Source organism: Uloborus diversus, chromosome 6 (genome assembly GCF_026930045.1).
Source record: "Uloborus diversus isolate 005 chromosome 6, Udiv.v.3.1, whole genome shotgun sequence".
NCBI classification, from domain to species: Eukaryota; Metazoa; Arthropoda; class Arachnida; order Araneae; family Uloboridae; genus Uloborus; species Uloborus diversus.
The window spans coordinates 81,499,867-81,514,784 of NC_072736.1; the positions used below are offsets into that span (position 1 = coordinate 81,499,867).

General features: G+C 34.6%; 1 protein-coding gene across 1 annotated transcript in view; it reads right to left on the reverse strand.

Annotated features, from left to right (window-relative positions):
* LOC129223996 (uncharacterized) overlaps positions 1-14,317 on the reverse strand; it is an 84,785-nt gene extending 70,468 nt beyond the window's left edge. Inside the window, exons 1-3 of the mRNA XM_054858389.1 lie at positions 14,249-14,317; positions 2,804-2,865; positions 2,490-2,563 (exon numbers count right to left, since the gene is read on the reverse strand). Of these exons, the coding sequence (XP_054714364.1) occupies positions 2,490-2,563; positions 2,804-2,865; positions 14,249-14,317 (205 nt within the window). The remainder of the gene's footprint in view (positions 1-2,489; positions 2,564-2,803; positions 2,866-14,248) is intronic.
* Positions 14,318-14,918: the final 601 nt, after the last annotated feature.

The following is a 14,918-nucleotide window of genomic DNA, read 5'->3' on the forward strand; positions in this document are numbered from 1 at the left end:
CTTGATTTAAACTGGAATTTTTTGTTGTTATGCTTTTGAACTTTTCTAAAAGTGCAAGAATGTCGGAATCGAGATTATTTGAATCAAGTGGAGTCAATGATGAAGATGGTCCTTTCATGATTTTAGATGGTGCGTTAAGTGCAGTTAAGGGATCAATTAATCGTTTCTGCCTTATATCCACCAAAAGACCATAATGCCGCAGGAAGTCTGCTCCAATTAAGGGTCTTGTAACACCCGCGACTACAAATTTCCACTCAAATTTTTTTCTCAGACCAAGATCTAATTTTACTGATTCGGTGCCATAGGTTTTAATTGGCGTTGAATTGGCAGCAAAAAGTTGAAATTCAGAAGGAGTTCGCGAACTTGACTTAGATACAGGAATTACAGAAATGTCGGCACCTGTGTCGATCAAATAATTTCTATGAGTCGATTTATCAAAAAGAGGCGACAATTTCTCCGGCCGTAGTTCTCGGCCTCCTCGAGGGACCTGTCATTTAGTTTTTCGATGGCAAGGAAATATTTTGATTCCGAAATTGGCATGGTTGTTTGCATTTCTCAGGAAAACACTTTGCTCCAAAATGAAAAAGATAAAAACAGTACTTCCCTCCTTCTTTGAAGCGTCTCCGCGATTTACTACGGCGATGACTGCGTTCTCTGCCATAATTGCGACTGTGCAATCTTGGTTGACGAGTAGACATGCTGGCAATTTGCAGCTCTAAAGCAGCAATTTTTTTTTAGCTCATCAACTACTTTATTTTCGCTCACCACCGCTAATTCTTGACGGGAATTCAATTCTACAATCTTGTCAGCCATTGCTGCTAATTTGTCAAGGCTATTGTCCCTCACCACTAAAATGTGTTTCACCGCATCTGGCATTTTGTCCAGCCAAAGCGACCGCAACATCTGATCAGAGAGTTCAATAACCATGGACTTCATTTTTAGTAGCAGCTGCGTGGGCTTCATATCTCCAAGTTCTAGAGCGAGTTACTCGAGATTCGAGAACAAGTTAATAAACGTTTTATACGGAGATTTTTACTTTCATTGAAAGTATTTAGCAGTCTTTCTTTTGCAGCAGAATACTTATTCGAAGTTAAAGAATCTTTTATAATGTCCCGAATAGTGTCCATGTAGCGGGGTTCCAGCTGGGCAACAAGGTAATTAAATTTAGTGTCCTTGCATTTTATGCCGCTGATAGTAAATTGGCCCTCAATTTGACAAAACCACATTTCTGGCCGATCTATCCAAAACGGCGGAATTTTTACTCACTCTGGATGCTTCCACAGTGGTTGGCGCATCGTTGGATCCATCGGTATTTGGCATCGTGTTAATTAAACTTGGTTAATGCAAAATAATTCAATTGGTCCAAAAAAATGTCCGGGAGTCACCAGTTGTGGGGCACGCTATGGTGATCTCGCCACATATATATTAACGAAAGTACCTGAACGACATTCATTAGCGAGAGAGAACAAAAACTAACTTTATTTTCAAAACATGGAGCCAGCACTAACGATTCGAATATCATAACAGTTGCCACACAAAATGAAAACAAAAAGTAATATAAATAAATTATCGCGGTTACAATGATACGCCACAAGTTAAAATCAATACTGTGAAACAATATTTAAAAATGTACACCATTTAAAGCCCATGATTTAATACTGGGATGGTTAGCATAGTATGTCTTATGGATAACTTATAGTTTAGATTCAAGTTTGATGATTATTCTGGAAAAGCTATTAATTTCCTCGATAAAAATTCTATCCGTTCTGAAAATAGTAGTTTTGCTTCCTTCATTAAAGCAATTTTGTACAAAAGTACCTCTCAGATAATTCCCGATCTATGAAGAATAGTACCGAAATATATTTCTACAGTCATTTTGACTCAGCATGAACATATTCAGAACTGAAGGGAGGGGGAGGATTTTTGGTTATAACCAGTACTGAGGGATCGGAGTGAAAAAGACCAATTCTGACAAGCTAGAGCCTTCAACTCCGACTCTTTTAACCCAAAATTAGTCCGACTCTGACTCTGCACGCACTGGAAGAGATACGAACTTGGAACGAAAATGACAGACTCCGACTCTTGCAATTTTAAACCTTCAACTCTCCTATGCCATGAATTCCCCTCCCTTACGTGGTCACCCCTGTCATGTAACATTAATCATCGCCCAAGCATGGAAAAAAAATGATTAGGCAGGAACTCACTTCTTCATTGGAAAGCACTCCATTAAAATAAGGGTGCCAAAGGGGTCCATGCATAGACTGCATAGCTGAATTTTTTTTTTAGGAAGGGGGGAGGGATAATACAAGAATTTTTTTTATCTCATTCTGGGGGGAGGGGCATAGCATTTGAAAGTTAAGCCATTGGCTTTGGAGGGCATCTCAGTATTATATATATACATATATATTTTTTTAATTTTGACAAATAAATACCTTTATTCATGGAGCACATGAGTATTAAATAATAAAGTTTCCTTTTAAACAACATACCTCTAGTACTCGTGGCCATATCAGCAATTTTTTGGAATGAATCCAAAAATGAAGTAGAGGCCAGTATAGTTGATCTGAAACATGAATAAAAGTAAGTTTAGTAATTCCAAAAATAAATTAAAGTAAGGAGAAAAGAAGACTAAAAAATTAAGAGAGAAAAACAAAATAAATATTCTAAAAATTTGGTTTTTATTTTAAAAAGTAAAAAAAAAAAAAAAAACTTAAAACATGGCCAAAAAAAAATACAATGAAAAAAATTTAATTTTCTTCACATTAAAATTTACAAAAAAAAATGGAAAATGCAAACTGCTTACTTTAACTGTGCATGGAATTTGCTTGCCTTTATAAGAAAATCTTCCCATACTGGTGAGCTATTCTAAAAAAATAAAGGAAAAAAGCCAATTATAAAAAAGCATAGCTAATTCTACAAATAAAAAACATTTTAATTAAATCAAGAATTTAGTAATTATTTGAAAATTAAATTTGTAGCAGAAATAGAAAACTAAGCTTCTAATGATAAATACATAGGTTCCCCAAAAATGTTTTGATACCAAAGATTCTCAGCACACAAAACTTCATCTATCCTTAATTGCATTTTTTACTTTCTTCTATATCTAATACTAGCAGAAATACCCGGCGTTGCCTGGGTTAGCAATAATTGTGAGAAACAATCGTTACTTGCATTTGTTTTCTGTTTTAAGTGAAAGAACTTAAAACACACCTTTTTGACGTGGTTTAAAATCTAGTTTCTTCCTTACTCATAAAACTAAAGTAGCAGTAAGTAAAAAGAGCAAAATAGTATTCATTTAGAAACGAAAACACAAAATTTAAGCGTATACAAATGTTAAGAATTTCCGAAATATGAAATTAAACTTCACATTTTTAAAAAGATTTATCAGTTAATACTTATTATTATTATTTTTTTTACATTGAGCCTTACCTTCTCTGTATGTCTATTGAAGAACGAACTGTTTAAAAAAATGTAGCCGCACGCCCGTGATTCCCTTAAACTTGTTTTAGTTATTTTGGAAAATTTTAATTATTGTGGGTTCTTGGTGCGATTTAAAATATTACCGAATTTGCGGAAATCGTTTTGGGATACCTTGGGTAATGCTCCTCCTCCTTACTTTGTAAAACGGTATGTTACTAATTTTTGTTAAATAGATATTGTCGCCATATGCTAAGATACGTTTGGTCACCATAAAATGGCGCTAAACAATTTCATCCGTAATGTTTCCAAAATAAGTAGTAAAATTTGGCGTTGGTTTGAATTTGTGCACAAAGTCACATTAATGGAAGTTTTTGTGCTGTTTGTGGATTTGCCTAATTTAGTTGCTGGATTATTTTACAGTAAAAAAAGTTTTTAAAGATTCTTTGATTGGCGATATTTTGTTTACATTCTGAAAGCTGACAAACATTATTACATAGTCTTTGGCTTCAAAAACCGTGACAGTTGAAAAAACTGCCAAATGCATCCGCTACTGAAATCTTTCTACATAAATTTTGGCGAGGTTTCTGCTGTTAGATTGGATAATGATTAGGTGTCCAATCAGCACAAATAATTATAAAAAAAACCCAGTAATTACAATTGAAGATCCGTTTAAATGGAAAATAATCAGCCAAATCTAGTTATTATTAGCCAATCTTGTGAAAAAAAGTTACTTTAAGATTTGACTTGAGGAAAGCCTCGAACAGTCACACGAAACGCAAAAATATTGAACAGTACAACAATTCTAGCTATCAACTGAGAGTTGAGATGATACACTAAATAATGAATTGGGTTGAGGAGAGCCTTCGAACATGGAACAAAAAAAGCTCATATCTCGTTTTTCATACAACTTAGAACTTTCTAACAGATGCCATCTTCAGCAGAAAAATAAGCGCTTTCGATGGACACATAATTTTAATATGTGCACGTATTTTTTCACCGTCATATTGGGGCATTTATGCGAAAATTTGGAAAAATTAGAATAAAAAAGGAACTATCAATCGGATTTTTTTCGAACTGATCTACAAACCTCCCCAGTACCAAAAAGAACAAACGGTGAAAGTTTCAGCCAAATCTGCCGGGTAGTTTCTGAGATCTTAGGGAACAAATTTACCAAAGTCCACTTTTATATATATAGATATAGAAGAAAATATTACATTCGTGCAAATTTTTGAATTTCAAAGGATTCGAACGTTTTGAGGTGTGCTGAGTCCATTTTGACCATTTTTGGAAAATATCTCTGTGTGTGTGTGTGTATGTGTCCATGTGTGTCACGTCTGTGTGTTACCAGCTTTTTGTGGCTGCTCTACAGCAAAAACTACCGTATGAAATCGAACAAAATTTAGTACACATATCTGCCGCTATGTGAACTTGTGCCCATTGGTTTTTGGCGCGAATTCCTCCAAGGGGAGTGGAGCAATGGGACATTTTTTGAGTTATAAGTGCCTGCTATTCCCCAGGAAGTAACTAGCAGAATCAAACAAAATTTGGTCCATATGCTGCCCTTAACAGGTACATGTGCTGATTAAATTTTGGTGTCACTAGCTCAAACGGAGGTTGAGCTATAGAACGTTTTTTGTCGTCCATTGTGACTGCTGTATCTCAAGAAATAATGAACGGAATCAAACAAAAATTTATCGACAAGTAGCCCTTAGAGTGTATAAGAACTGATTCTATTTTGGCGTCAATAGCTGAAAAGGGGATGGCGCAATTGAACGTTCTTTGTTTTCCATTGTGAGTGCCATATCTCAAGAAATAACGCTACGTTCTGGATGAAATTTGGAATAAATGTGAATCTATATGTAAACAGGCGTTGGTTAAATTTTGGCGCCAATCGCTCCATGGGGGGCTGAGTTTTGTGAGAATAAAAATAGCTTTATAACTGCAACAATAAGAGAAATAAATCGTAATAAACTGTCGTCTGAGTATTTCGCGTGATTTGAATTGTTGGAAAATGACCAGCAAAAATTGCGATGATTTAAACTTTTTAACTGTTGCCAGTTTGTTAACAAATAAATGTTTGTAAATATTTTAAGCAAGGCTTTTAAAATAATTTTCAATTTTCATTCTTCGCTTTGCTTTTGAGATAAATCGGGAATTAGGATGGTCGTCAAGTTTTGGCGTGTGCAATTTTGTTTTTGTTGGGAATTATGTCTCCTCGTCAAGCATGGGGAGGGATCAGAATTGTAAGAAAGATATAGAAGAAAGTTTCGTGATGGCCACAACATACTAGTTTGTATTTCACACAATGCTAATATCACATTTTTTTAACATATAAACGATATTAAACCATTTTTAGTGTAATGTAATGAACACCAAAGTATAAGGTGAATCAAAATTATGAAAAACATCAATATTTCATAAACAAATTCAATTTTGATGTTCCCAACATGAAAGCTTATTTTCTTTTTGAAAGGGAGAAGCAAAGTAGGATAATAGGAAAAGGTGATTAGACTGATGCATGAAAGCACAGTACTGTGACTGTTACTACTAAAAATCATTTTTAAGCCGGGTTTCTTAACCACTTGACTGCAGCTACAATGTATCTATAGTTTGAACTATGTGCTGTGCACAACGGCGGTTATGTACGCACCATACATAGTGTCTTTTCTTCACTAAACACAAAAGAGAATCATATCATTGCAAGGACAATCAAGTTTTCTCATGTCTTCGAGGAAAGTTATGCTTTTTTCCACAAGGGATCATGTGGAAACTTTGAACGGATATATTCATTTTAAAACGGAAGAGCAATAGAACTGATTGTGGTGGACACTTTGAACCAATAAAATACCAGAAATGTTCACTACAAGAAGGAGTGGTAATGTAGATAGAACTGATTATTTGCAAGGATTTTTTTTTTTAAATATTTTCTTGCTTTTTTATGTTTAGAGAGAATGTATGTTTTCCTTCTATCTTTATTCTTTTTTTTAATAAATACCAAGCCAGTATTTGTGTTTTGAATTTTATTTAAGAACAAGGGGCCTAACCTTCCCCACCCCTCCTCCAGCTTCCTTTGCTTTCCAACCCCCATTTGCCACCTGCAGGGGCTCCATGCTGTCGACGCCGGGTGACAATTGAAGATTTGATTGTTTTTTACCCTGGATGTCTTGTGAAGTTTTTATCAATTCATATCTCCAGCTCCTTTAGAGAGGCAGAGGCATAGCAAGGCGTCGGCGAAAGCCCACGGCCTCGCTCTTCCAGGGGCCTTGCATCCCCCTTTGATCCAATTTTTTCTCCAATTGAAGTTTGTTTCCAAAAAAAAAAATTGTATTCAATCATTCTCGAATTATTTTTAAAATAAGGATAAACTTCATCATAAAATTTAAGGTCCCAAATATTTCCCCCCTTCTCTCTTGTTGAAGAAACATGCTTGCCGACTCGCTTATCATTCCAAGGTAAATTAACTAACAGGACCTTAATATACTATTGATGAACTAGGCAGTCTGGATAACAAAGACTGGCCACCTCTGTAGAATGCAGAATGCACAGGACAAGGGGAGACTCAGGGGTGTTAAACTTTTCGGCAGCACAACTTCTGTAGACAGTTAAGATGATATAAGGACTGTCAAATTTGGGCACTGATGATCGTGGGAAATTGGAAAAGAAACGGCTCGAACAAAATTGAGATGCAGGTGTAAAAATAGGAATGATCAAACATAATGATTTATTCAAGCCTCGATGAGTCTTCCAAAGATATTTTTGGAAAAACAGGTGACTGCTTAAGTGTCCCCTTCCCCCTTTTCTTTAAAACTGGTAATTGCAAAAATTGAACACACATGGAAGAGATTCAAATATGGCTGAAAGATAGAGTGTTTGTATTTCTTCTCTAATCACCCGACCTTACTTGCATGCAAGCAACAGCAAACTATCATTTTTACTGATTTAAGAAAAGAAAGAAGTGTGGAAGGGCTTTGTCACTGGACAAAGTACTATAAAGATGGAGCACAAAAGGTATAATTTTTATGTAAGAAGTATTTTAAAAGCAAAATTTACTGCCCCCTCCTCCCTTCTCAGGCTTTTTTTCTTTCTTTAAGTTTTCATCATATTTCTTTTCTCCCACAAAATGATTATTATAAAAAAAATATATTTTTCTTTTGAATGTCACGTCATAGGGGCGAAATTTTTTTTTTAAATATGTCAAAAAAATTTAGTCATTCAATGAAAAAAATAATCTTGATTAGTTAGTGTTTCAAATCTATCACATGTGTTTGTCCGTGATTCACAACCGTCCACAGTTTTGTCAATCAAAATTAAAAAATTTTTGGACTTAAAAAAAACCTGCTTCCTTTCCCCAGTGTTAAAGTTAAGGAAGTAAGAGTCCAGCAAATTGCTACTTCTTCAAGTTTACCATATACAAAGCTTTCACCAAAAGAGTGGTGGGGGAAGGAGTGGAGGTACTACACACAGTGTAGCAGTGCTTCAACTTTTGAAAAAAAAGATGAAATGTCCAATGTTATGCTTTGTATTTCTTTTGACAGAATATCAGTCACACTTAAAACACGGAACAAAAATTTTAAACAGAATATAAATTCAAAGTTCGTTACTAATGTCAGCAAGCCATCTGCTTGACTAGCTATTTTTACATCTGACGAATCATCGGAAATTTTAAGTAGTGTCTGAATTATCTCTTGCAAATTTTCTATCACCACTAAGAGAGCACGATGACAAACTGTCCAACGTGTTTTGGACAAACTACAAAGTCTTCTAAAAACTGAACCTTCACTTTTCTTGCAAATATTTTCAAATATTGCGAACCTTTTTGCAGATGCATTTATTAAGTTATATAATGAATTGACAACGCTAAGAGCATTTCTCAGCTCCTTTATTTCTTCACAGAATCGCATTACTGCCAAATCAAGAAGATGAGCATGACAGTGAGTGTATAGTGCTCTTGGTTCTTCATCCTTGAATTTTGCAGCAACTCCATTAAATTTTCCACTCATATTTGAAGCGCCATCGTATGCCTGTCCACGCAGTTTGCTCGAATCTATCCCTGTCTTCTGCAAATAATTTTTTATAGTACGATGCAAATTTTCTTCCGTCGTCTCTTCAACGTCAACAAATCCCAAAAACCTTTCTTTAACTAAAAAGGAATCTGCTGTTTTCTGTGGATACCTCACGCAAATACTGACTTGCTCTTTTGTGCTACGGTCAGTTGTTTCGTCGCAAATTTTTGAAAAAGCAGACGCAGAATTTACTTCATTAACAATATCGACTACAATCTTGTTTTTTATGATATTTATTATTTCATTCTGAATCTGGCCGCTCTCATATGAATGAATTTTTGAGCTCATCATTTGGATAATGTCCACTCCTTTATCTTTAGCACGAAGCTATAGCAACTCAAGGAAGTTCCCTTTGTTCAGAGAAGACATTGTTTCATCATGACCCCTCAAAGCTAAGCATTGCTTACCCAAAAACAAAATAGTTTCGATAACAAACCTCAAATACGTTCTATTTTGTTGCACTTGCTTTGTATGAGCATAAGACAAATTGTCACATATGGTGTTACCACTAATTTTCTTCTCATTCCAAAAATGCAATGATTTCAAATGCATCTCTGATTTTTCATGCTTTCGGAATTTTTCCAAAGTTTTCTTCCAGTTCGAAACCCCTTTTCTTGTGAAATTATCTTCACCCCGACCTGATTTTTCACAACAAAATAACCTGCAGTAGTAGCAGAAAGCTGCATCTTTCATAATGCTATACTCAAGCCAAGGAAACTCAGAGTACCAAGAGTCTTTAAAACTTCTAGACTTTCCTTGACATTTCTGAATTTTATTAAAATCTTTCGGCTGAAAAGGACCAGTGCTAATATTTGCATATCTTATGCCATTAGCAGGATCACCATTGCTTATTTCGGTATCTCGTTGTTGGCTTTCAAAATCATCAGTAGGCTTTGATTTTTCTTCATCTATGGTAATCAATTCTTCATTACAAGATACATCATCACATAACATATTATTAAATTCTGTTGCTTTTGCAACATCTGCAAGTTCCTCAGTGTTATCTTCATTACTTAGTAATTGGTTCGTTGAAGGCTTAGAATTTTCTTCGATCCTAGCTACGAATTCACCATCATTCTTTGTTTTAATAGAAGACGAACTCTCTGTCACAGAAACTTTTTAGAAAAGAGATAAAACAGTTTTATGTTTCAACATCTTGCAGATGAAGAGATTTAAGTTTTAAAACTCAAGAGCAAGACGAAGTATTCATTTCAGAATTTATTCGATACTGCATGGTAGCTAAATCTTTGGAGAGAAGAGATATTTTCCTTTTCAAGAATCGGAAGAGAATGAGCCTTTCTGCACAAAATGTTCAACTCGGCCGGCTTTTTCTTTCCCCGAGAAACGTCTATTATCCTTTAAAAAGACTCATTTCTGAGAACTCTTTCTGGGAGGTCAATCATGATACTCTAAGTAGTCCCACAGGGACGATTCCCTGCTGTTCTGTCACTTGATGATCTCTTATTCTGTGATGTAGTCACTAACTCCCTGTTGATGGTTCCCAGGTTCCCATAACGGCACTTTACCTGATACACTGTCATTGTGATACAGGTGCCGATTACAATAACTAAAAACAGGCGGTAAATGGTAGGCGGTGGCTTTGGAAGTTTGTCATAGTGTTGGGAGCCTTGTGTTACCAGGCATCTGTAAATGAACATTTTTATTGCAGATATTTAATGGTGGAGCTTAAGATACTGAAGTTCTTTACGAAAATAAACTTTAGAGTTCATCTTCGGAAGAATAAAATTTTTATTAATGAGTCGCATTATGTTCACAAAAATTTTAGATTAGTATTTAGAATGCATTTTAAATTTACATTTTATGATATTTAACCCCCAATGAAACTGTTTGGATGGGGATAGTTATCCTATATAGATAATTTGAAAAAAAAAAAAAAAACAGTGAAAATCAATACCGGATCAAGTCAAGGGATGCCCAGGTCCTTGTAAATTTGGTGTCTCCCTCTCACAAGAAAATTATCACATTTTCAAAGTAGTAATTTCCAAAAATGTGTTGAAATTAAAAAACCTACTGTATGGCTTCCCTAAAATTCTGTTGTCCAGGTTCTTGTTCCTGCAACGTTCCTGTTCCGTGTGTTAATCAGGCCCAGGTTAAAACCTCAAAACAATTTTGTGAAATTCCTAAGACCAATTATGTCAGCTTAACTTAACTTTTTTGAATAAAAAGAAATCTGACACATATATATAGTTTCATTGTGAATTAATTTATCACACGCAATGAACGAAATCAGTGGTACCTTGCATAGTTAAAATAAAAACTAATCCTTTATTTACTGTTATAATTTCAAACACATATGCATAAAAAAATGGTTGTTAAAAAATGGTTATTTTAACATTTTTTCGACTTCAAAAATCTTACTCTGCCTTGAAATAAGCCTCTTTTTCGATAACCAGTGAAGACATGGGGATCGCAAAATAGTCTGTTTTTAACATAATTAATTCAAAACCCCTCACGACTAAAATGGGCGCATTTTTTCATCATGTCATATATCGTGCCATTTCTAGTGTAATTTTTTGTAAAACTTATCGTTTCAGTCGATTTTTTCTTGATCTGCCTCTGCAAGCGGCGCAGAGACGATGAACAGTGAGTGAAGTTATCTTTATTTTGCTTGATTCTTATATGCCGATTTGAAAGCTTGTGTAATTGTAACAACTCCTCCGAGCTCCAAGGCTGGGGCTATAGGAAATTTATACATTATTGCTACCTTACTGGGGAATGTCAGCATAAAATGAAAGTAATAAGTAGCCGCGTAGAAACTCCTGAGATGATTTTCGTTTTAATTTCGGGACAACAGAGGCAACCAATTTTAGTAATAAAAAAATCTGTTCAGCAAGTTGAGGGGCACGTGCCCCCCCCCCCCCCCCGACCCTACGCTTCTGAATCTCACTGTGAAGATGAAAAGTTTGTAAAGTAACTGTGAAGCAAGTTAGACATAATTAAGGAAAGAACAGGGTTGGTATTTAAAAAAAAAAACTACTCTAGTTTAAAGATGGCTTTAAGAAACACTATTTGATTTTTTTAGAGTCACAAAATACATTATACAGTAAAACTTGGGTATAAGTTGACCACTTGCAGTGCACTACTTTAGTGGTCAACTTAGACAGGTGATCGACTTACAAGGGTGGTCAACTTTACAGGTTTTACTGTAAGTGTTTTTTTTTTTTAATAAAATTGCAGAGAAATTAATTAAACGACTAAGCCCAAAACATGGCAATTGAACTTTGACAGGTCTACTCAAGGGCAAATACTCCTTTGAAGGACTCTGCACCAACAATGTTTCGGAATTAAAGACCTAAAGAGGCAATTGTACCTATAGGTAACTTTGGTTACTTTAGGGGAAGAAATGAGGTTCAAAACTCTATACAGAATTTTTTTTTTTTAATTTGAGTTTCAAAAAGGCAATTTTGAACATTCTTTAGTGATGTTAGAAGAAGGAGTTTGTAATTCTTCCCTGGACTTTTTCAAACTAAAAGCCCTAAAGCCACAATCATAGAGATCATCTCAAGAAATTAGGGGAAATAATGGGATTAAAACACTTTTTCTAGCTTTTACACAATTCCCGTTTTAGACAACATTCCGAGATATTAAGGAGAAGGAGTCTTTCTAAACACTCCCCCAAAATTTTTTCAAAGGTGAAGTTTTAAATTGCAGTTAGATTATCTTTGGGGACGTGAAAGGAATAGGACCTATTTCTTTCCTTTTATATCCTCGCACTTTTAAACTGAATGAAAGATAAATCCCCCCCCCCCTTTCCCATTAGTTACATCTCTATATTTTATTTGGTTTTAATTAAAATGCTGCGGGAGCACCTCCGCCTTCATCAGGGCTCGAAAATTATATCGGAAGCCCAACATGCCCGGAGCATGTAAAAATTACGATTGGGCATGAATCTTTTACCCTTAGTACATACCCGGCGGGGCATGTAATTATTACAATTTTTAAATTAAGTACAATAGCCCCTCGTTATATCGCACCTCGTTATAATGCTCATTCGGATATATCGCTCTTTTCTTCTGTCTCCCGAAATATTAAAGCCTAAAATAAGAAAAAAACATTGCTGTAAGTCTGAAAACATTTCCGAAAACATATGGTATTGCACAGAGAAGGTCTCTTTCTTCTCTATTTTGTCAATGAACAAAAGGAAGCAATTCCTCTGAATTCGCTGGAAAAGCAGCAGCAATTCCTGTCATCCAAATGTACATACCCGCACAGTATATTTCAGTTTAAGATGGTCTGTAAACTACTTGACATCTTCTTTTGTATAGATAGATTGCCTTTACAAGGTGTGAGAGACATCAAGCAAGTGTCATAGTAGCCCATGTAGAAGAGAACATACGCCCTTCTTTTAGTACAGAAAAGATTTGTACTTGGTTGCACAAACCAGGATTTGCATCAAAGAAGGGAATAATGTTCTGGACGGCCGTACTAGTTTCTTGGAAACAATCTGGTTTCTTTTACTTTTCACATCCTTTCTACAGCAAGTAAAACGGATTAGAAAACCTACTCGGAATAAGAGGGTATTGGAATGCTCATTCTTATCTCGCGGTAGCTCAGAAAGATCGTCTTCATTCGCCATTTGATGGTTTTAACTTTCTGACGGTGAAAATTTACTTAAATTTCAATAGGTGTGATAGTACCCACATCGAAACCATTAGAAACTAATGTCAAAAAGAACGAATGCCAATTTACTTGTGTATTAGACATAAATATTTTTAATGCCCTCCGTTATATCGTGCTTTCGGATATATCGCTCTTTTTCTTTGTCCCCCGAAAAGCGCGATATAATGCGGGGTTACTGTATTTTTAACTCTAATTATTAATTATGTACTATTTATTTAAACTAATGTTGTATATTGAAATAATTCTTGATTCAGATATAAAACTGTGAAATTAATTTTTTGTGTGATTAATGCTAGACAACAAACTTAAATATTTTTATTATTGTACAATTAAAAAAAACCTAGGCATGTAAAAGTTTATTCGAACATGTACCTTTTAGACAAACTTGCCCGGTAGAACATGCATATAAAGTTTTTAAGATTTTTCTAGTCCTGGTCTTCATAGTTCTGTAACGAATCAGATATGCAGTAAGAGGTAATTAATAAAAATAAATCCCTCACTCCATGAAAATTTTCTGGATCCGCCTTTGAGCTTACTACATGAAAATATTTATTGTGTGAAAATCTCAACTAATTAGCTCACTTTTCTAACACAGGCTTTTTGTGAGCTAATATTGACTTTTCTGAACAACCATGAGTTATAAAAACTAATTTTTCTCAAACGCTGCTGAGGAAATTCACTTACATGATTTTTATGTAACTTTTTAAACATTGTGAAGTAAATTTTAAGTGTAACAAAAAACTGAAAAAGGAACAAAAAATTAGTTTTTTTTTCTTTTTTTGGCTTTTAAACTACGATATTTGAATGTTTTCACTTGTGCATAAAAACTGACAAATCTTCTCTATGTTAAAAAGTAAAATTGCACACATCTCTGTTGAAAGTTGAATTTTTATGGAATAGATCATTAAACTTCCCTCGCCTCCAAAATTGATTTCACACCTGAATGAGAAAATTGATTGATATAAAGTGAAGTAATAGCGACAATTTAAATAGCTTATTGGGTAAAGCTAAATTTTAATATCATTCATACTTTTTCTCAATTGAGAAATGGGCTTAAAAAACGATGAATCTGTCAAAAAAAAAAAAAAAAAAGAAAAAAGTAACAGGTAAAATTCAGAACTTACTTTTAAATCCGATATGATGTGCTGAAATAGGCCTCCTAAGGCACTAAATTCTTTTTCAACTGGTTCCATATCCTAGCAAAAATTTACTACTTAAAGTGTAGCATTCTTCATACTGATATATCCGCTTGTAGAAAGACGGATTAAATTCGTAGACATACTTGTATCACTTATTTATGAGATGACAATGACACAGATAGATCCTTTGAAAGCTGATTGATAGCAATCAAGATCAACATAATTTTAATACTGTATAGCACTCCACTAAAGTTAGGTAAAGCGTGTTCATCTCACCAGCCTCTCCGAGCAGAAACTTATTTCAGAGTTTTACATTATAATTTGAAACGTTACTCGGTCAGAAATCATTTTCAAAAAAGGACGGATACATTCAAAAAAGCACTTCACTGGGTGACGAAAACGTACTCTATCGTAACAAGCATATTCACTATAACTAAATTTAAAGCGGCATAGTTTACTACTTTCGCATGAAGAACGAAAACTGACACACAAACAAACATGACTCACTTCACTTCATCTGTTAAATGATCGATTAGTGAAAAATCGATATGAAGTTTTACTATCGAAAATTAAACTATATTTAATATATTTTGTCAACAAAAATGTATAAATTCAACTCATATAACGTATTATTTTATTACTAAAGAACTCTTAC